Raw genomic sequence first — 20601 nt, 5'->3', positions numbered from 1 at the left:
CAGGAGACAGCACGGAATCAGACCCATAGAGTTCCTGCAGAGGAGTGGGCCTGACCCCAGTGCGTATTTGCAGCTGAGAGGAGGGAAAGAGGAGGAGACTTGGGGAGAGTTGAAGACTTAATTTCTGGATCAAAGCATTCATCCACTGGAAGACTTCATTTTCCTAGAGAATTTTGATGCAAATACCAGTAGTTGTAATTTTGTCCATAATGAATGGGGATAATTAACATGAGCTGTAATTTTGAGTGAATGTTGAAGTAGCTGATGAATACAAATATTGTTTTTTAGTTCTTGATAACTAGTTGCTGTTATCTTGTAGTTTAAGTAGACATTATTCACAATCATATTTTGTTTAGGGAGGAGGGTAGGTAAAAAGAATGCCAAACTTCACGTTTTTTCCACCTCTACATTATTCTAAGTGAAACCTGACATTTCCTGTTCTGTAATTCTTTTTTACTTTTTGGTTATTTAAAATTTTTGTGAATCGGAATCTTGTATCTCAAGACATGTTTGTGTTTATTTAGCCAACTCTGCTGGGGAGGAAAAGCTGAGGCGTAAAGCTTATTTTGATAATTGTGGCTGGAATTAGGTGAAAACCTTCTGGGCCAGGAAAGTGTTTTGCCAGCACAAATACCAAGACTCTAAAATAAACCTTTGACAAAGGGTCCCTGTGTCCTGCCTTCCCTCCTGCCCTGTGCAGAGCCTACGTCAGCCTTCCTGCCCTGCATTGTGTCTGTGCCCATCTTCCCTTCCCAAACACTGGAGATGCTGCTTGGGCGCGAATTATGCCCTTGCCTACAAGGCTGGCTGCCTCCTGGGTGAGTCTGTGGTGCTTGGAATGATATGATAAATGGGATGATGCCTTTGAAATAAATCTCCATTTAGCATTTATTTTTTTTTTCCCTGCACACCCAGAAGAACAGCTGTGGCAGCAAATGCAGACTTGAATCGTGCATTCATATTTAGTCTTGTTTGACAATCCCAGATATTTTTAAGCAGGATTGAGTCAGGCAGCCAACAGCACAGCATTCAGACTGTCTTAATCAGCCATCCCGTTTGGCACACAAGGACCTTGTTTTACCCGAGTAGTAAATAATTCTAAATGAAGCAATATGATGTACAGAGTGTGCTCATAGTCACAACAGGCAGTATTTACTACAGGCTGTCAGCATCTTTTTGTACATGCTTGCTCTGTTCTCTGCTGGTTGTGTTTTCCTTGTAGTGTGGATTCCCTCTTTGGCCAGGTCTCCCTTCATGGTTTTCATACGTAATATAGGATGCTACGTTCCATGCCAGTGTGGCCCTCCCGGTTCCCTTCCTGTCTCCCTGCAGCATTGCCTAGTAGGTGCAGCGTTCATGTTTGCTGAGAATGGTTCATATTCTGGCACCTCATTTTCTTCTTAAGATACGAGTTTTTTTCATTCCCCTCTGCTGTGGGTGGCTGGATCTTGTCCTGTAAGCCTGCTCTCGGTTTATGGGCCTTCTGACACCGTCTGCAGCCTGCTGCTCCCAGGCCCCTCCTGTCCCTCCCACGTCGCCCGGGCTCTGAAGACTCCACTCCCCAGTCTTTGCCTCATATCCTGCGCTGCCCTCCTTGTTGCCTTCCGAGCAAAGACAGGAATGAGCTTCCACAGCTTTCTTCCATTCCTCTTCTAATTGCCTCTCTGCTTACTCCGCAAATTTTCCAAACAAACAAATCAAACCCAGACACATTAAAATGAACTTTTCCCTTGGCCTTGATATTCTCCTCAAGCTGTAAACCCCTTTTCTCTCCCCCTAATTGCTAGGCCTTCTGAAGACGTACTGTACCCCAGGTTCTTAGGCGTTTAGATTTAATGGAGCAGTATAATTTTTTGTAAATGGGATTGTGACACAGGATTGCCAACTCTTTATTTTCATAAGAAAAACTGTCAGTGTCATTTAGTAAAAGACAAAGAGATTTCAAGCCCCCAGTCAGGATGTAATCTCTGATTAAACACAGGACAGAGACGAGGGGACAGCAGTCCTTTTAAATAAATAGATTTAGCTTCATGATCATAAAACTGTATCACGTTCTCCCCATTTTCCTCGTGCCACCGTGAATACTGTGTCTCAGACTAGAGTGCGGCAGCTGCTGTCTGACCCTGCCCTTCCCTTTATCCACAGAGGCCAGTGGATAACGCTGGCTACTCAGCCGTTGCAGGTTGGCTTCCCCTCAAACTGCTCTGTCCCTGTCCTCTCTAAGATGACAGCACATTCCTAATGGCCTGATCCACTTCTTCCTTACCTGTTTGTTGGCTGCCACGTTGACCAACCCTCTTGGGGATACTCTTTGCTCCCTTGACCTCCTGGCTCTGCTCTCACAGCAGTTCTCTTCCTCTCTGCCCGTTGGGTGCCCCCTACCCCATACCAGGAGTTCGCTTGTTGCCCCTCTCCTCAGCCTGCTCCTCCACCCCATCTCTGTGAAGTGACTGCCAGAACCTCAGGCTTGGGTTTCTCCGTCCTCTGTGTCTCCAGATGCATCTGTTAGTCCAGCACGTTGGAGCTGATCCTGACTCTCCAGATCCTCAGCTGCTGCTTCCCAGTCTTGCTCGGCCATAAGGCAGATGGACTGGAATTTTGGAATTTTGAAGCTCTCTGCTCTTCCACATGTCAGCAGAGTGACCTTGGACAATTTAGTTAAGGTTTCCACGCCTGCTTCTGCATCTGTTAATGGGACAATACTGTCTGTCTCAGTATTTGTGGTAGGATTAAAGATGATGCATGTAAAATGCCAGTTGCAATACCTGGTGCGTAAGAGGCCCTCAAAAATGGCAGCTCTTCTTATTTGAAGCCACGCAGGCAAATGGTATGGCAGGGCTTGGAGGGGAGTAGTTCCTCTTTTCAGAGGCATACCTGTCACTTTTCCTGATCTTAATGCTGTCCCCTGCTATTCTCTCAGTGCCTAAGACTTTTTCACTTGTGTCTAAGGAGCAGTGACAACAACTGTTAGGTGACTTATTTCAAAAGAGGCTTCTCTGAGCTTCAGGTAGTTGGGTAGCAATTTCAAATCTTCATCTAAAGTAGACGTATTGTGCTGAAAAGTATGGGGTCTCTCTGGTTGAAAGGAGGAGTAGTGTGTGTGTCTATGTGCACACATGTGCGTGCACTCTTGATACCATGGGGGCCAGCTGGAGCATAAGTGTCAGCTTGTCGTTGGCCAGAGTGAGCCATGGTGCACATTTTCTCACCGGAAGTTGCTCTAGCATTTGGAGGATTCAGTGTGTGAGCAAGAATATTACGCCACTCATTAATTCCTCTCTTGTACGAGGGGACAGTGTTAGCTGGGAAGAAGATCAAGTTCTTTATAATCTTGTATTTTGCTCTTGAGTCATCCCCAGTATTTTAACATGGTTAAATATAGAAGGTGCTCAATATAAATGTTGACAGTTTCCATGAGGAAGAAAACCCAAGTGGGTTTACCTGTGGGTCACGTCTTATACATTTTCTTTTTATAGACCGGTTAAACTCTAATTGGGAATTTGTTCATCTTGAACAAGTCTTGAGGTGGCTTATGGAAGGTCGATGCAGGGTTTAGGGAAGGTTAGCAGTCTCTGATACCCATGTACACACTTGTGAATTGCTGGGTTCCTGTTAGAGTCGCCTCTGCCCCTGCACCTCTTTACAGGGCAGTTCATGGGACGGCTTTCTGTGATGGTACCATTTATTTTTAAGCTTTATTATGTTTTGATTGTGTCTGATTTGGTTTAACATCAGAGACCTGGCATTGAGGTACTGTCCTCAAATTCTTGACTCTTCGTGCAATCACCCATTCTTTGTCTAAGATGGGATACTAAGAACAAGAGACTTATTTGAAGACTCAGTTCTGTCTATATTGACAGAGTTCTTGATGCTATTTTTTCCTTTGGGCAGAGTGTATGTTGGGGGTGAGAGGAGGACAAGAAAACGTGTGCCCCAGACCCCACAGGCTGATGTAAAGAGTGACCCACACTTAACCAATCTGTGCCACTTACGGGGAATTGCCGTCCTCTCCCCTCTTTGAGTCCTTTACCTTTGTGTACTTTGCCAAGTCATCCTGCACCTTATCTCATTTTACCTCTCAGTAGACCTGTTGGTGGATGAGGCAGAGCATGCAAACACCCCTTTTATGAGGAAACAGAGGCTCAGAGCAGTTGAAGATACCTCTGTTAGGTGAGGATGCTGGTCCTGGAATCTGTCTTCCAATTCCGGGCCCAGTGTGGTTAGTAAGCAAGTATCATGGAATGCCTGCTGCAGGCCTGCACTGTGGTACTGCACGGGGAAACATAGATCTGATCCCTGAGCTTGTAGAGGATACATCCAGTGGGGAAATGAGCTACAGTCGTCCCTCAGTATCTGGGAGGGTTGATTCCATGACCTCTGTGGATACCAAAATCTGCGGATGCTCAAGTACCGTAGTCAACCCTCTGTATCAGTGAGTTCCACGTCTACAGATACTGAAAAATTACTGTTTTCAGTAAATTTTTATAGCTAATCGCCTTTGAGCAGAGTGCTCCATCAAAGGGCAGATGGGATGGTGCACTTCCCTTGGGGCCCTTCCATCGAGCTGCTGAAGCTTCAGAGACAGCGTCATCCTTGGCTCCCATGAGTAGCACGTGAAGGTGGCTTGTAGCAGTTGAGCACGTGGGTGGAGTGTACGTTTCTCTTGACTTCACTCCTTCTTGTTGGAGATGGGAGCACGTTGTGGGAAAGAGCGCAGGCTCAGGGTGAGAAGGCCTGGGTTCAGTCCTGGCCCTCCTGCTTACCAGCTGTGCAAACCTGGCTGGCCCTTACCTTTGCGGTGCCTGGTTCCTCACTCAGTGTGCAGATGATACCGCACTCTCTCAGGTGGTTGCAAAGGTTTAAATGAGTCAGTTTGTGCAAAGTACTTAAAGTCGTGCCTGACACTTAGTAAGTGCTCAGGGAGGCTCAGGTCACAGTTTCTGGGGAAAGTACAGCCAGGCTGGAACCAGGGGGAAGAAACTGGTCTACCCTTGGACCGAAGCCAGGACCCTGACCTTGCTAGCACCTTGTGCTGATGTTAAGCCGGCACAACCACCCTGCTATGGGGACACTGGTGCTGATGCAATGAGTGTAGATGATGACTTATATAGCTCTTGCCCTGTTTTCAGTAATAGTATTTCAACTTAGTGACTTTCTGTATATGTCCTGAGGTTTAAAATGTTATTCTTTACAGTTTTACAAAAAGAGAAATTAATAGAGGATGGTAATAATTTGCTTTCTTAAAGCATTTCTAGTCTCCTTTAACTCTATTTCCAAATGCTATCAAAAGGAATTAGATAATCTTAGAGACTAGCCACAAACATGTCTAAGACTTGTTTTATTTAGTATTTCATGGTACCCTCAATGGAGAGAATCTAGTGTTAAAACTTACTAACATCGGCTAGGTCTTGAATTCAGAAGGAGAAGAGATGCTATTTATATAGAACAAGAAGAAATGACAGTAATTAATTTACTCAGAAGGAACTTAGTGAGCTGTTTGTGGGGGCTGTGATCATAGACAAAGCAGGCTGCCTGCACACAGGCCTCCGTGGACAGAAGTGCCCAGGAAGTTTCTAAACTCACCTAGACGTAGGAGGAGCCTGAGAGGTCACCTAGCCCCATCTGTCTCCACCACAAGAGGGGCCCTAAAATGACAATAGCTTTCCGGGAAAGGGTGTGGTCCACCTTGAGGATTCTGGGCATGTGGGGAGAGAGCCCTGGTTCCTTCTAGAAGAATGTAGACTGAACATGTGTATTATATATGCCGGGTGGAGGTAGGGGAAGGTGGAGGCTCCGCTTGACGTGTTAAAAATGGATGTTGAGAAAAGACTATGAGTGCCAGGAACGGCAGGGCATTTCCTTTTAAATCACTTTTTAAATGACAGTATCTATGGTGAGATCTGGGTTCTGTCTCAGAAGCTCTTGGGCTAATGGTGCCAGGGGTGTTGTCTGCCTGCTGGTTTTGAAGGAGATTTTTTGCACTGACAAGAGTTTAGGGCTGACTATGAATTTCCTGTATGGTTATATTGGTAAACTACAGAGTTGGTGTTTTTCTTTTTTCAATACTACTGTGTCTCATTAATTCAAAGCAATTCTAATTCAGAAATAATGACAGCTTAGAGTGGATCTGAATTAAAGGTTATCTTAAAAAAGTTGTAGGGAAAAGATTGCTTAATTTTATAGTCATTCTCAGACATTTTGTGAATATAAAATGTTATGCTTTTTTTCTTGGACACGTATGAGACAAGTCCAGTTTAAATTAATAAAAAATATGATTTTTGTTTGTTGTTTCACCTTATATAGAAGCTTGAACTAAGCTGAATATGGGCCGGTAGAAGTTTGAGGTACATTCCTTCATGATTAGATGAAAATCTCATTAATTGTGTGTAATATTTGTACGTAAATAGATGTTTATTCAGGGTTTAATCATTATTGCTTGTCATATAGTTAAAACAACAGCAAAAGCATCCAAATCCTCTCATCTCTATTAGTAATGCTCCTCTCCTTCAAATTCTTCGGCCGTGATTGGAAAACAGTGGTCCTCTCTACTGATTCCACTCCCCACCCCACCCCTGTATTAACAGAAGAGGTCGAGTAGAGTGTCCTTGTGCTTCTGTTTGTGTTACTCCCCTGTATCCGTATAACAACCCTAAGCCGGAGGTCTGATTATCCCGTTTTTATAGAAGAGGAAGCTCCTCGTCTAGCAAACAGCTCCGCCTGGCATTGGGTCATCTGCTGTCAAGAGGTCGTTCCAGCCTTCTCTCCAGACACTCCCGTGTTGATGTCCTGAAGTTCAGGCTGACTGTGCTGTCATTACAGAGCTCACCCTCCCCTCGCTTTACATCCAGTGTCAGGCGCATGCCTGTCCTTTTCCTCGGCTCTTATTTATTTGGTTCCAAGCATAAGTGTCCTTCTTTGTCTACTTCTCTCCCTTCTCTGAACTTGTGTAGCACTTAAGGTATGATATGCTGGCATGTGATTGAGGCATGAACTGGGTTAATATAACAGGAGTGGACAAAAAAGATGGCTAGGAAAAATAGAGAATCTGAGAAGGATTTGAAAAGTGGATGTGAGTAAGAGAGAGGGTGCAGGGGAAAGTGGTTGGATTATATTTTTTTAATGAGGTAGTTCGTTAGCCTAGGCCTCGTTGGGAAGGTGATTTTATGATATTTTTTATGTATTTTATATATATATATTTTTTTTTTTTTTCATATGGTTAGTCTTAAAGCTCACATTTGTCCAAAGCAAAACATTTGGGAAGCAGTTAAAGGGGATTTCAGCTGGGAATAACCTGCAAGCTTTATACCTTCTCTTTTAAGAGATCTGGGACTAAGCAGTTTTCTTACTGGTAAAGTGAGATAATACCTACCCTGTGGGGATATTTCATGACTCACTCGAAAGAACAACTGTCCTTGCAGAGGCTTGGTGATGTATTCCTCATTCATTCATTCAGAACCTACGAATGCTTATGCTTAATAGTGGCAGCTTTGGAGAAGCAGCGATGCACGAGACCAACGTGCTCTTTTTTCCCAACGAGCTTAGAGTTTAGTGAGGGGGCTTGACTGTCAACAGGCAATTATTTGATGAAAACCATGACAGATCTCACAAAGGTGAAACCCCAGGAACCTGAGAGCAGGGGAATCCAACCTAATCTGGGGGCCTGAGGAAGTTGTCCTCGAGGATGTGACATTTTAGCTGACATTTAAGGATGAGTAGAGATTTCCCTTCCTTAGTTTTCTCTTCTGATATATTTTAGTAACTTGCCTAGAGTGAAACTTAATGTTAATCAGGACTCTTCAAACCACACTCTTGCCTTCCTTGTCTAAAGCTCTGATTTTTTCAGGCAGATGCATACTTTCTGGTCAGGTTAGGAACTTGCACGTGGTGGGAAGAAGTGGTCTTTGGGGCCAGGAGTCCTGTGTTCTGTTGTTGATCTGTTTCTCCCGCGTATGCAGGTAGGCTAGCCTGGGGGAGAGCGCCTCCCTAGAGCCAGACCTCCCAGCGGCTCTGCGTGGACCAAGGCAGCTGTGTTCTCTGGCGGTTGGTTTTGTTACCCTCAGACCCCTGAATGCCCCCCAGCCCTCTCTGAGCTTCTTGTAGCTGCTCTGCCTGTGTGCCCTTGTCAGCCCATCTTCCCAGCTTCAGTGATGTCTCTGATGCTCTGAGAAGTATCAAGACTTCTACCTGATTGAAGTACTTTTCTTCTTCCTCTGTTTCCTCGGTGTTTTTCTTGGATAGAGCAGCAGGCTGCTGTGAAATTTGTCTTTTAGTGTCAGCTCGATCTTCTTCCTTGGCACTTTTGAGGGGACTGGTGCGTCACTTGCACTTCTTTTCTCAGTCTTATGAAAACTGCTCACCAGGCCCTGAAGTAGTGGCAGAAGAGGGACCATCGTGGAGTGCACAGGGCAATGACCAGCACCTTTCAGACCCAGGCAAGCCCGTGGCGTGTTGTTGCCTCACTTGCCTGGATGGCAGTGCTGATTCTGCCATGGATTTATGTGTGTTCGTTTGTTCTTACGCATGGCCGTGCCCTGACCTCAGCGCGGGAGGGCCAGTGTCAGTGAAACGGGCCTGTTACCACGTGCAAGTCACGGCATCTCTCCGAGCCTTATTGTCCATTTCGCAGAACGAAAGTTAAAATTATTTATGCTGAGATTGCATAAAGGAATGTGTGTGAAAGGGCCTAGCATTGCGGTTGTAGCTCAGGGCCCACAAATGTGTGTGTGTTTTAAAATTCCATTCCAGATTCAACTGTGGACAAGCTCTCTGTATATTGCTATTATATTTATGAAACTAGGATCATAGTGTTTGTTCTTCACTCCCTTATATGACACTGCATAGTAGAGAATAGTGTGAGGAGAATGTTGCCCCAAATTTAAATGTGTTTGGCTTTTAAATGTCAACTAAAAGCTTTTATGTAGCTTCTGCTTACTTTGTGGTTGTTGGACCAGGGCATCCATTTTTCCCTTCATTTCTCTCTTCTCCCTGCCACCCCCAGTTTAGAAATATTAGGTATGTTTTGGCTCAGCTTGCGGTTGTCAAACTGGTAGGAGAAACAGCTTGGGGCCACGAGAACCTTTTCTATCTTAGCCCTTCTTAATGTTAATGTGTCCAAAATAAATGTATTCTTGAAATTAAATGCTGTGAACCAGCCTTTTAAAGCCCTGAAAGCTGTAACCTCAGGTTTCGTACTGAGAGAGAAGAATTTAAAATAAAAATTTTGGTCATTTCAAAATCACAATATTTAGTGGCCGGTAAACATGGCGAAAAATATTCAGCCTCATTAGTAATAAAAGGATTATAAAACAAAATGTTGCCAGATTATTTTACCAATAACACTGGCGCTTTTTAAAATGTAAGAGAAAGAAAGGAGGGGGAGAGATGTTGAATTGGGCGCCTTGTACGTGCTGATGGAAATATAAATAGGTATAACTTGCCCCATCTGAAGCAATTTAACAATATTTGTCAAGTGCTGTAGAGATGTTAATGCCTTTGACATGGTAATTACACTGCTGGGAACTTAGCCTAAAGAAGTAATCAAAAATGGACATAAATATAATTGTAACATCAGGAACTTGGAAGCAACGTAAATGTCCAACAACAGGGGATTGATTAAATGAATTGTGAAAATGTATGCAGTAGGCTTTCTGCCATTAAGAATGACAAACTATATGGAAAAATAATGACAGGGAAAAAGGTATGTAAAATAATGTAAAGTAAAAGAAACCAAATCAGCATGAATCTAGTATTTTGAAATATAATCTATTTATACATATTCTGTGTGTGTGTGTGTGTGTGTGTGTGTGTGTGTATGAGTGACAATTAAAAAAATAATCACAAACGTTATCCTTAGGTGAAGGGAATGTTGTTTGTTTTTATTTTCTTCTTTGTACTCTTCTGTTATTTTCCAAATTGTCATGTTTGTAATCAGAGGAAAATCCATAATTTAAAAATGCGTACGTTAGAATACTTTGTACTGATACAACTAAATGAAAACATAAGGAAAAAAGCCTAATGGGAATTACAACAAAATGCCATCAGTACTTTTGATAGGGTGATGGGACCTGCTAGTGGTGGTTGTTTTTAATATTTTTCTTTAATGGGCTTCTGTTAGGAATGTATCTTCTTTTAGGAAAGCAAATATAATATAAATGTAGCAAAATACTTTAGAAATCCATGCCACATGTGAATGGAGGTAGTAATTTCCAGATATTCTTTTGTGACTGTGGTCCATCTTGAGGATGATGAAAACTGTTAGCAATGGTGGTAAATGATAGACGTTTTCTTTACTCCTACAGATATTCCTGAAATTCCAGAGAGCATCTCATTCTGTAAAGCACTACAGATAGCTGACTTCAGCGGGAACCCACTGACTAGGTAAACTTTCTGCTTGCTTTTCTGTCTATAGTACTAAGGATTTCTTTTTTGAGATCCAAGCAAAGAACACAATCAAGATACCCATCTTGGAGGTACCGAGATGGATCGCTGTCTCTTTCAAGGATGGCCAACCTTCACAGGCAATTATTTATAAGTGGCACTGCACAGTGAAAGGCACACTATTGCTGGAGCTCTGAAAGGATGTTGTTGGGGGATAAGGGGAGGCACAGGAGAGTGTACAAAGCAGAAGTGAGGAGTGTGTTTCTGAAGCAATATGAGGAATTGGAGTAGTTTGTAAAGCCCCTGTTGAACCCTCCTTCTTGTGGGGTAAGACTGAGTTCTAAACTCCCAGAGGGCTTACCCCATAGTTATCCAAGGAGAAGTCCTATTAGAGAGATTTTTTCCACTCTAGTATTGAAACGTATTTACTCTCTCACCTTTTCTCTAACTTTCCTTTTTAAAACAAAAACAACAAAACTCTGCCGACCCCATTATTCCTTACTTTAGCAATAGCTCTGAGGATTTGTTTGGTTTATCCTTCCAAATACAGCCACCTGTCACGGTTTTATCATACTGCTGATTCCAGCTTTGTCCTTCGTGATATGACACAGCACACTGCCTCGGCAGAACTGAGCGGTCCTGTTGAGTGCCCTTCTTGTGGCTCCTGGCTCAGTCATGAGCCCGCTGGCCACTGGCTTCCAGGCACCTGAGTTGCCGGGATCACTGAATTGGTGCCCACTGGCCACGCAGGGACAGCCCTCGGGAGTCTGTTCCAGAGGCCTCTCTGGGCCAAGTGGTCCGTTTCTGAGATTTCTCAAGATGCTGTAAGTAGCCTCAGAAGAAAGGCACATTTTCCTTCCGCTTATTTCCCTTCCCTTTTTAAAAGCTTTTATTTATGTATTTTTTTAAGGATCTGTTAACATTGAGATTAAATTTGGATTCATCTCACCCATTTCAAAATTGCTTGGGACCTCTTGAGTGTGGAGTGCTTGGGAATGCCCTATTTAGGCTTGTTTTTCCCATATCTGCTTATTTTGGAGAAGTAAATATGTTTTTAAAGATATTTTCTGGTTTTCCTCTTTTGAATTTCAGTGATTGCATTACTAATAACATTTATTTTTGTGAAAAATAGTAATCTAGTACATTCTAACCCCGTGGCTTTCCGAGTCATCCCCGTCCTCTAGTCTTGTCCTCTTTCTTAGCCGTCGTCCAAACCTTCCCGTCGCTCCCTGTTCCTAGAAGATAAAGTCCAAGTTCCTTCATGGGCTGCACGAGCCTCCCCACCCCATCTGACCTCGGCCTGTCTTGGCGCCTTCATCGCCCTCGGTTGCCCGTGTCAGACATGGCGCTCTGCTGGACTAAGTGCTCATAGGTGTGCATTTATTTGAGTCCCTGCTCTGTTCGACTGTGCCAGCCCCTTCGCCCTCCTTTGCAGCTCGAGCACTCCGTTTCCTGACGACTCCCCACCGTCCCCTCCTGGGCTTCCATAATGCTCTGTGCCTGCTTCTTTCATAGCACTTGAAATGGACATTTAAGTTATCGCTCTGACCAAGACTCCCCGACTAGACTCAGAAAGTTAACTTATATTCCTCTGTTATTTATTGTTGTATCTCCAGCCCTCCTGTGCTTTCTGGAATGGACTACGTGCTCAGGAAACGTTCGTTGAGGGAACCAAGCTCTTCATCCTTGAGGCAGCTCGTAGGGTTAGGCAGCTGGCAAATGCTCAGTTTGCTGCCCTTGAGTTTTTTTATCCATTCAGTTGCTTTATCTCTTTTCCTACTTCTTCAGTTTTCCTTTTCTAGTGTCTGCTGACATATGATTGCACTGTTATCTCAAAACTCTCTCCACTAGAACACACTCACATTGTGTGAGGATTTAGTCACTTTTTACCCTGGCCTCCTATATGGCGGGTTTCTTAAAGTCCTTTTAATTTGGCAAGTGTGCTATTTTTAAGAACTAAGATGATATCTGTGAGTTAAAGGGACCTTAAGAATTATTTAGCTTGGCCTACTTATTTTGTGGTTGAAGAAACTGAGGCTCATAAAGGTTAAATGCCCTTTCGAGGTCATGCAGCCTCTGAGTGGCAGTTCAGACTAGAATTCCTTCCTCCTGACCTTCAGTCTGTGCTTCCTTTTCACATTCTACTAGTTTGGCTCTCCATGTTAAGGACAAGTGAAAAAGCAAATCAGCCATTTAAAAATACATTTTCCTTATGTTTAAGATCATTTTAGCTAGTTTTAAAATTATAAAATGCTATATACTTTCTAGTAAAAGCTCAGACAGAAAAGAGAAGTTGCATCTTTTTAATTAGCAATAAAAAATCTTACCGCTCTTACACTATGTAAGAGGTTTGAACTTTGTAAAAACCATTCCTAAGAATGTCTTTCAATGACTTGAAAATTCCAGTTAATACTCTCGTCTTGCAGGGCCTGGATTTGGATTTGAAGTTTGGAATTAGCTGTATTAAATGCCAGACAGTAACGTAGGATTTGTTTTTTAAAAACGAACCTGGAAAGAGGAAAGAAATGAAAGACTAATCTAGAGACTGTCACTATGTCACTAAAGCAAGAAGTCCTCCCCCGCCTCCTGAAAACTGAGTTCTGTGTTCTGTTGTCAATAATGTCAGATTTATGTAGAAGTACCTTCGGCATTTTAGATGCAAGGAGATCTTTTTGCCTTCAGTTGGTGTTTTCTTTTTTCTCTCTCTAAATATTGGTAACCATAGAAATATTGAAAGTAAACTTTGTAAGTTTTTCAATAATTTTATTTTGAAATGTGGCTTTTCAGTAGGATTTTAGGGAAAGTATCAAAAATTTCCTTTTGTGTAGAACATAGTGAAACAGAATTATTTCAAGTGATTGGCATCTTAAATTGAATTAAAAAAAATGTTAAGAAAGTAGAAATTGGCTGTCAACTGATCAATTCTAAGTAATCCATAGCTTTGCTCTGGGATTATAAGCTACAGGAAAAAATTATTGAGCAGCTGTCTTGTGTTTTATTGTAATCTTGTGGGCTGACATTTCTCTTTATTTTCTGCTAATCAATATAGTATGTTCCCTCTTAGGCACTTTAACTGCAGCAACTATTTATCTTTTTTTTTTCATTGGACCCTCAGTAGTCTCACAGCAATTTTTCCCCTTTATTCTTAGAGCTTGCATAACTTTCCTCTTTCGTTATTTCTGGATCACCCTATCAACAAGTATTTATCAGGCCCTTGTACTTATAGGCGGATCAAGTCCTTATTTTTTTTTTCCTTATAAATGTCTTATATATAGGAAGACAAGGCAGACATGCCATATCTAATGTGATTTTAGGAAGTTATTTCAATTAGCGTATAGAAGAAATCATCATAAGTATGTTTAGTATACACTACTTAGACACTTTACTTTTTCAGTTAACGTTTTATTTTGTTTTGTTTTAGGTTACCCGAAAGCTTTCCTGAATTACAGAACTTGACATGTCTTTCTGTAAATGACATCTCATTGCAGTCCCTGCCTGAAAATATTGGCAAGTAAGTTTTTATGGGAAGTTTGTGTATATCAGGGCGAAAGGGCATTTGTCATCAGCTCCACTCCCCTTACCTTTTACAGCTCTGATTTTTCTACTCGGAAAGCTGTCTATTCAATCTTCAGTGTCGCCCTCAAGAAAGATCATAGCCAGCCTCCCGCGTTTTTGCCTCCAGTTTTGCATCCTAAATTTTAATGGTTAAAAAGGATGCTGCTGCTTGTTACTAGTGAAAAACCTAATTTGTTTGGAAGCTCTCTTTAAACTGAGGGATTCCAGAGTAGTTAATTTAAGCAAAGTAGCATGTGGTGTACAGGTGTTGTAAACTGCCACTCAGTAATTTAAAATCATGTTAGGGAGGAGAGCCACCGAACGGCTCCACTGAAAACCTAGTGTATGTGCCCCTAAGCAACTGCTGTGTCTGCCAGTGTTTGTGCGCCTAGACCGGAGAATAGGGAGTGAGAGTAGTGTGCTTGGAGGGCAGGCGTGGAGATGGGAGACTGGTGGGGTGGGGTGGGCACACTTCCACATCGCTGGCTTAGAGGTCAGAGAGGACAGCACGGCAAGAAATAAACTCCCTCGAAGGAGGTGTATGCTGGTGAGTAAATGTTCTGTTATACCTTTGCACAGACGAATGAATTGAATTATCCTAGCAGATCTTTTCCATGCCTCCAGGACGTACAGTGGGTTAGGTCAGGCTGATGGCTAGTGCTTAACCACTTAACCACCAGTGTGGCCGGCCTAACCTGGTGGACCAGTGTTGCCTAGTGTCGTAAAGGATTTCCCTTGTGCTTACCTGTCCTGCCCAAGTTCTAAGACGAAACAGAAACTTGCTTTTTGAGAACTGCAGCGTGTCTGACAGATGTCTGTTCTGCAAAGCTTCTCTTTCCTAAGATCTACTGGAGTTTTTAACAGACAACTTTACCCCCTCAGTTCCCTGCTGAGCAGGCAGAGGACAACTGGCTGACCCCTGTTTCAGCAGCAAGTCCTTCCTTGTCTTTCTGAGGTTTACGCTGACGTGTTAACGCTGTGCCAGTAGACCTGCTGATAGGAAGTGCCCTGTCTCCTCCTGCCTTTGGAATTGAATTCCCTTGCTTCCCTCCCTCCCATTCTTTCTCAGCTACCACCGCCCTTCTATCCCCCCAGCCATGTCTTGTTAAAAAGATTTAATGCTTTGAGAGAAACTATGTCCTTATTCAACCAGAGTGCCTCCTCACTCCCCACTGCATTGTTTCAATGGAAAATGTTATTTAATAATCATTTTAGAATAAATTACAATATTTTTTATCGTATCTTTTCAGTTAATATCTGTACCTGTTTTTGTGAATGTTCAGGATTTCTTGTGTATCTGAATTTTCTATCAATAATAAGGGTAGTGTTTTTTTGTTTATTTGTTTTTATTTTAGACTTTATCAGCTTGTGTTACTATTACAGCCATATGTATACTGATTGTTTCCAGAACAAAATGCCACTTTGAGCTTGAACCCTGTAGTGAATAATCACCCAGGAAGTAACACTCTGGGGATCAGATAAGTGAACCGACTGATTCTTATAAGTCAGTTTATGAAATTAAATGGGAAATAAAGAGTTTCCTATGTCTAGTTGCTGATAATTTTTGTTACCATAGCAAGAGACCCCCTGGTTTCTGCCTGTGGATTTAAGGTTTACGCAGGCTGAAGTAACAGCCTGTCTGCACTTAGTAGAAAGAAACCATCAAAGAACAAACTCCTCTCTGGAGAAGATTGGGCACCTCTGGTGTCCTAGACCGTGCTGAAAAGATGCTCGAAACAGTTGAAGTGGTGAATTGTTGAGGAAATCTCATATATATGCATACGTATACTATAGTTTAAGCAAACTATTCTTTGAAACTTGCGAACTTTCCTCATGGAAAGGATTCTTCAGTTTCCCAAAGGATTCCCAAATGTTTTCTTTTTAGAGCTTTTAACCAAATATTTGGTAACTAAACAACTTCTCAGAGATAGTAGGTTTTGTAAACAAGGCACAAATATTTGACATTCCAAAAAATTTGAGAAAGACATGAAATGGCCATTTGAGTGATTGATACTGTACCTTGTGGATTCCAAAGTGGAGGTTTTTGCATAAATTAACCCTGCTTATTTGGTCAGATGGGTCAGCCACCGCAGTGGCGGCCTTTTGAGCATCAGGGAAACCAGCACCTCTGTTTCTCTGTTTGGCACCAAGCACAGTATGTGGTGTTAACTGGGAAAGCTATGGATTTCTCAAGGACTCAGGCCTGCTCCGGGTGGACAGGAGTGTGCAGCCTGCAGGAGAGAGCCAAGCCTTTACCTAGGGCAAGCAGACTCACAGCAGCTTGGAGCTGGGGACACCTGCAGACACCTTCCCATGATGGGTTTGATTTGCCCAGTCAGTCAGTTTTTGAAGAGTGTTTGGGAACTGATGGCAGCGTTGGAGCAGGAGTGCGGCTCTCTTGGTCCCAGTCCTCTGTTTTTCCACAGCTCCACCTGCCGTCACTGTAGGACCGTGGTTCCCAGGGCTGTTAAGGACTCAGTAACGTTTTCTTACTTCCCCTAGTGATACCTAATATTCTGTTTATTAAGTAGTTAGATCCAAACTACTTCACGAGTGTTTTTGTCCTAACAACCTAGTAGCTGTTTGAAAAAGTAATATGTATACATTGAGACAATTTTTTATTTCATGCTTAAATAGCCCCAATTATTTATTATGGGATGTGGGTACCTGAGCAGTACCTGGGCACTGCTCAACTTTTCAATCTGCACCTCCTTTCGTTTTCTACATGGATTTTTCACTTGCCTTTTATTGCAGCAGTCGCTGAAAACCCATCTTGCAAAGATACGTCCTTGAAAGGGCTGTAGTACTGTCTAATGCTGAGTTCACATGTTGGCTCACAGAGGTTGAGTAGTGCTGTGTCCCTCTCAGATGTAAGATGCTCTGCGGTGCTCCCTTAACTTTGCTGCTGCCTCCCTGGTGCCTCCGTGCACAACAGCCATAAGCTGCTGCTCTCTTGAATACTTGAGTGCACAATTGTGAATACTTGAGAGCGCACAGCCTCAGCCATTGGTGTATGGGAAGAAACTGGCATCCTGCCTAGACTAGAAAGCATTGCAGCTCACGTCCTATGCTATGTGGCTGCACGCCAGGTACTCACCAGTATGGCTGCTGTCATAAAGCAAGTCTCTCAATTAGTAGAGTCTTTATAGTACTTTGTAATGAGATGAAGAATGATCATGAAAATCTTTGGAACCACACAGAGGTATACTGGCTACCTCATGCATAGGCACAGATTTTTCTTTTACTAAAATAAAAGCATCCCAGATTTGGTGACCCTTTTCTGTGATGGCTCATCACTCAGCCTTCCGAAGTAAAGGTGGCATTTAACATTAAGTGAGAAACTAACTCACCTTATATGGATTTTTTAAACACTTTTTTGTTAAAAATGCAACACCTTCTTGTTAGCCTTCACGAACAAGTGATTGACATCCAGGACGATGGTAATTGATCAGCTGGGTTTCAACAAAGACCTTCCATAATCAGAAGTTTTTAAAAATTAGTATGATTTAATACATGCCGCTGATGATGCAGTTCTTTTGGTTCAGTGTGACTTTGTGAATTATCTTTTTCATCGATTACAGCCATTAAACCAAGCGTCAAACACAACAATTTAGAATCAATTGTTTTCTCCCCAAATGTAAAAGAAAGGATTAAGTGCATAATGTAGCATTTTCAATCCTGTTGCTCACACTAATGAGAGCCAAAAAGATTTTTGTGTCTTTAATGAAGTATTTTTAAATATTTTTCTTTTGTTTTATCTTCTACTTAAAAATTTTTCTTTCTGGTGGCTGGCCCCATGGCCAGATGATTCCTGTGTTCCACTTCGGCAGCCTGGAGTTTGCTGGTTCGGATCCTGGGCACAGACCTACACACTACTCATCAAGCCATGCTGTGGCGGCGTCCCACATAGAAGAACTAGAATGACTTACAACTAGGATATACAGCTGTCTACTGGGGGTTTGGGGAGAAAAAAAAAAAAAGGAAGATTGGCAACAGATGTTAGCTCAGGGCCAATCTACCTCACCAAAATAAATAAATAATGAAAATTTTTGTTTCTACGTATATTTGATAGTATATGCAATATATTGGTACATAGTACTTAGTATATTTTTAAAATAATTATAAGGCTTTTGAAGGTATATCCTTAAATGTGTGGGGACCACCTTCTAGAATAGGATGTTTGGGAACCGGTGCAGCTCCAGACCAGTGGTTCTCAAGCTCTGCTTGATTGGACCCCTGGGATTCCACTGCAGTCCCTCCAGGGCGCTTTGGAGGGTGAGAACAGTGCTCTGGTGGGTGCCTCTGCTGATCCCTGTTTGTGCCAGCACAGCTCTGTTAATTAGCTTTTTGTTTTTGTTGTATTAGCGTTGCATATAGTATTTGCTTTAAAAAAGCCTGCTGTTGGGGCCCGTCCTGTGGCGCAGTGGTTAAGTGCGCATGTTCCACTTTGGCAGCCCAGGGTCCGCCGGTTCGGATCCCGGGTGTGGACATGGCACTGCTTGGCAAAAGCCATGCTATGGTAGGCATCCCACATATAAAGTAGAGGAAGATAGGCAGGGATGTGGGCTCAGAGCCAGCCTTCCTCAGCAAAAAGAGGAGGATTGGCAGATGTTAGCTCAGGGCTAATCTTGCTCAAAAAAAATAAAAAATAAAAATAAAAAAGCCTGCTGCCAATATTTTTCAAGTTCAGAGCCCACTGTTTCAGACGCTCAGTAGCACGTGCTTGATGGTTGCAGCTGCCTGCATGGTGGAGGTTTCCTGTGCAGTTGATCCCACTGAGCTTGGCGTAGGCCAGGCAGAAAGCTTCCGAGCCTTTTCAAAGTGAATGGTAAACGTTTGTACCTGCGTCCTCTCTTTCCAAGAGGCTGAGATTTTTCCTCACTTAATGATTGAACTTCTAGCTCTTCCATCAGGCCTCCTCCAGTGACTGGAGGAGGTGAAACAGGTTCCCAGGTTCCCCAGCCTTCCCCTTTACTGCCCACGCCATAAGCACTGTAGTCCTTTGTGCACAGAAGTCTAGTTGTTCAGTGTTTGATTGTGTGCATGTAATTAGCGCGTGCACCTGGGTCACCTTGTTCCCGAAACAGTGGGCGTCTCGGTTGTTAAACTCTCTTCGCGTCTGTTCCGACCCTGGCATCGCTCTGACATACTGAACAAACACATGGGACAAGGCACACAGTGTTGCCTCCTTCACTCTGCTGGCTTCCAGCCTGACATCGTAGGTAATCCAGGTGGGTTCTGAAAGCTTTGTGCCAGGACCACGTTAGCCTGTTCTTGCACAGTCTCTTTTTTGTCTTAATGCTGCACACTCAGTTTCTATAAAAAGTTGATATAAAGAAACAATTATGAAAAAAACCTTCCATTGCTCTAAAACCTTTTAATAGGAGTATGTATTGTCCATTAATATTGCTTGATTCCCCCCATATAAGGAGCCATTAGGGAGAGATTTTAAAAATATGTATTTTTAGGGAAAAAAATACCTCACCAGAAGAATCGGTAAGCTTCTTCCTTTTAATAACAGTTCTGACATTTATCACATTTCCTCTTCTGCTTTTGTTGCCAGAAAGCACAATGCTCACTGAGAGAGGCTGTGTTATTTCCATGTGATGAAAGGCAATAAGGAACCCAGGGAGAGGGTTGCTGACCCCTCTTTATAGCGGGTGGGTGCTCTGTTAGGCACATGTGCTGTCTCATTACGACACTGTCCTCATAAGGTTAGCACGAACCATCCCAAGCCTCACTGGCTGTGTCTGTAAAATGGGCATCAGTCCCCTGCCCAGGTTGGGGCCGCTGGTGGGTGGTAGAGCTGGGATTGGACCTTCGGTTCTTCCTTGAAGAGGCTGCTTTTCCTTTACCGTGTGATGCCTCACGATGAGCACATCAGTTTCTTCCTCCCTTCCAAGGCCCTGATTTTCCGTTTCATGAAACTTTTTGCACATTTGCATTTTTTTCAAGACTTCTTTAAATCCCTTGTAGAAAAGTTGGGGTCACATTAAGTAAATGACTTTACATATCATTGAAGATACCAGTTAGCCTGAAGGGCAGCAGTAGGGGAGGGGACCTCCAGTAGGCTCTTAGAGAGGAGAGTTGCAAGTCTTCGATAGGCTTCAAGAAAATTTCAGATATGCCCTTGAAAACGAGTGCCTAGTGAACATGGCCTTCTGCTTTACTATCGCTGAAAACACTTGGAAGATTCCACTGGTAAATCTAAGAAGGATAATTTTGCTTTAAGGAGTTTTCAAACATTGGTACAAAGTGTGACTGAGTTTGTCTTTCAAAAGAGCATGTTAATATGAAAATATTTTCCTTGAGATCAGTTGTATCAATTTCTACTCAGATAAATTACACACTGCATTTTTTACTTTTCAAAGATGAGTTAACCTGCAGCTGGACATGATCTTATATATGGAGAATCCTAAGGAATGCACAAAAACCTATTACCGCTAATAAATGACTTCAGCAGGATTACAGGATGCGAGATTAATACACAAAAATCAGTTGTATTTCTACATACTAGCATTGAACAATCCAGAAATGAAATTAAGAAAACAATTACACTTATAAAGCACCAAAAAAGAACAAAATACTTAGGAATACACTGAAAACTACAAAGCATTGTTGAAAGAAATTAAACAAGACCTAAATAAATGGAAAGATATCCTGTGTTGA

At 42.7% G+C, this 20601-nt stretch overlaps 1 protein-coding gene across 1 annotated transcript in view; it reads left to right on the top strand.

Moving 5' to 3' along the window:
• LRRC1 (leucine rich repeat containing 1) overlaps positions 1-20601 on the top strand; it is a 126456-nt gene that overhangs the window by 62395 nt on the left and 43460 nt on the right. Inside the window, exons 3-4 of the mRNA XM_046639220.1 lie at positions 10299-10377; positions 13799-13888. Coding sequence (XP_046495176.1) covers positions 10299-10377; positions 13799-13888 — 169 coding nt within the window. The remainder of the gene's footprint in view (positions 1-10298; positions 10378-13798; positions 13889-20601) is intronic.

This window comes from Equus quagga, chromosome 15 (assembly GCF_021613505.1).
Source record: "Equus quagga isolate Etosha38 chromosome 15, UCLA_HA_Equagga_1.0, whole genome shotgun sequence".
Classification (NCBI taxonomy): Eukaryota; Metazoa; Chordata; class Mammalia; order Perissodactyla; family Equidae; genus Equus; species Equus quagga.
This window is presented reverse-complemented; position numbering and strand designations above follow the sequence as displayed.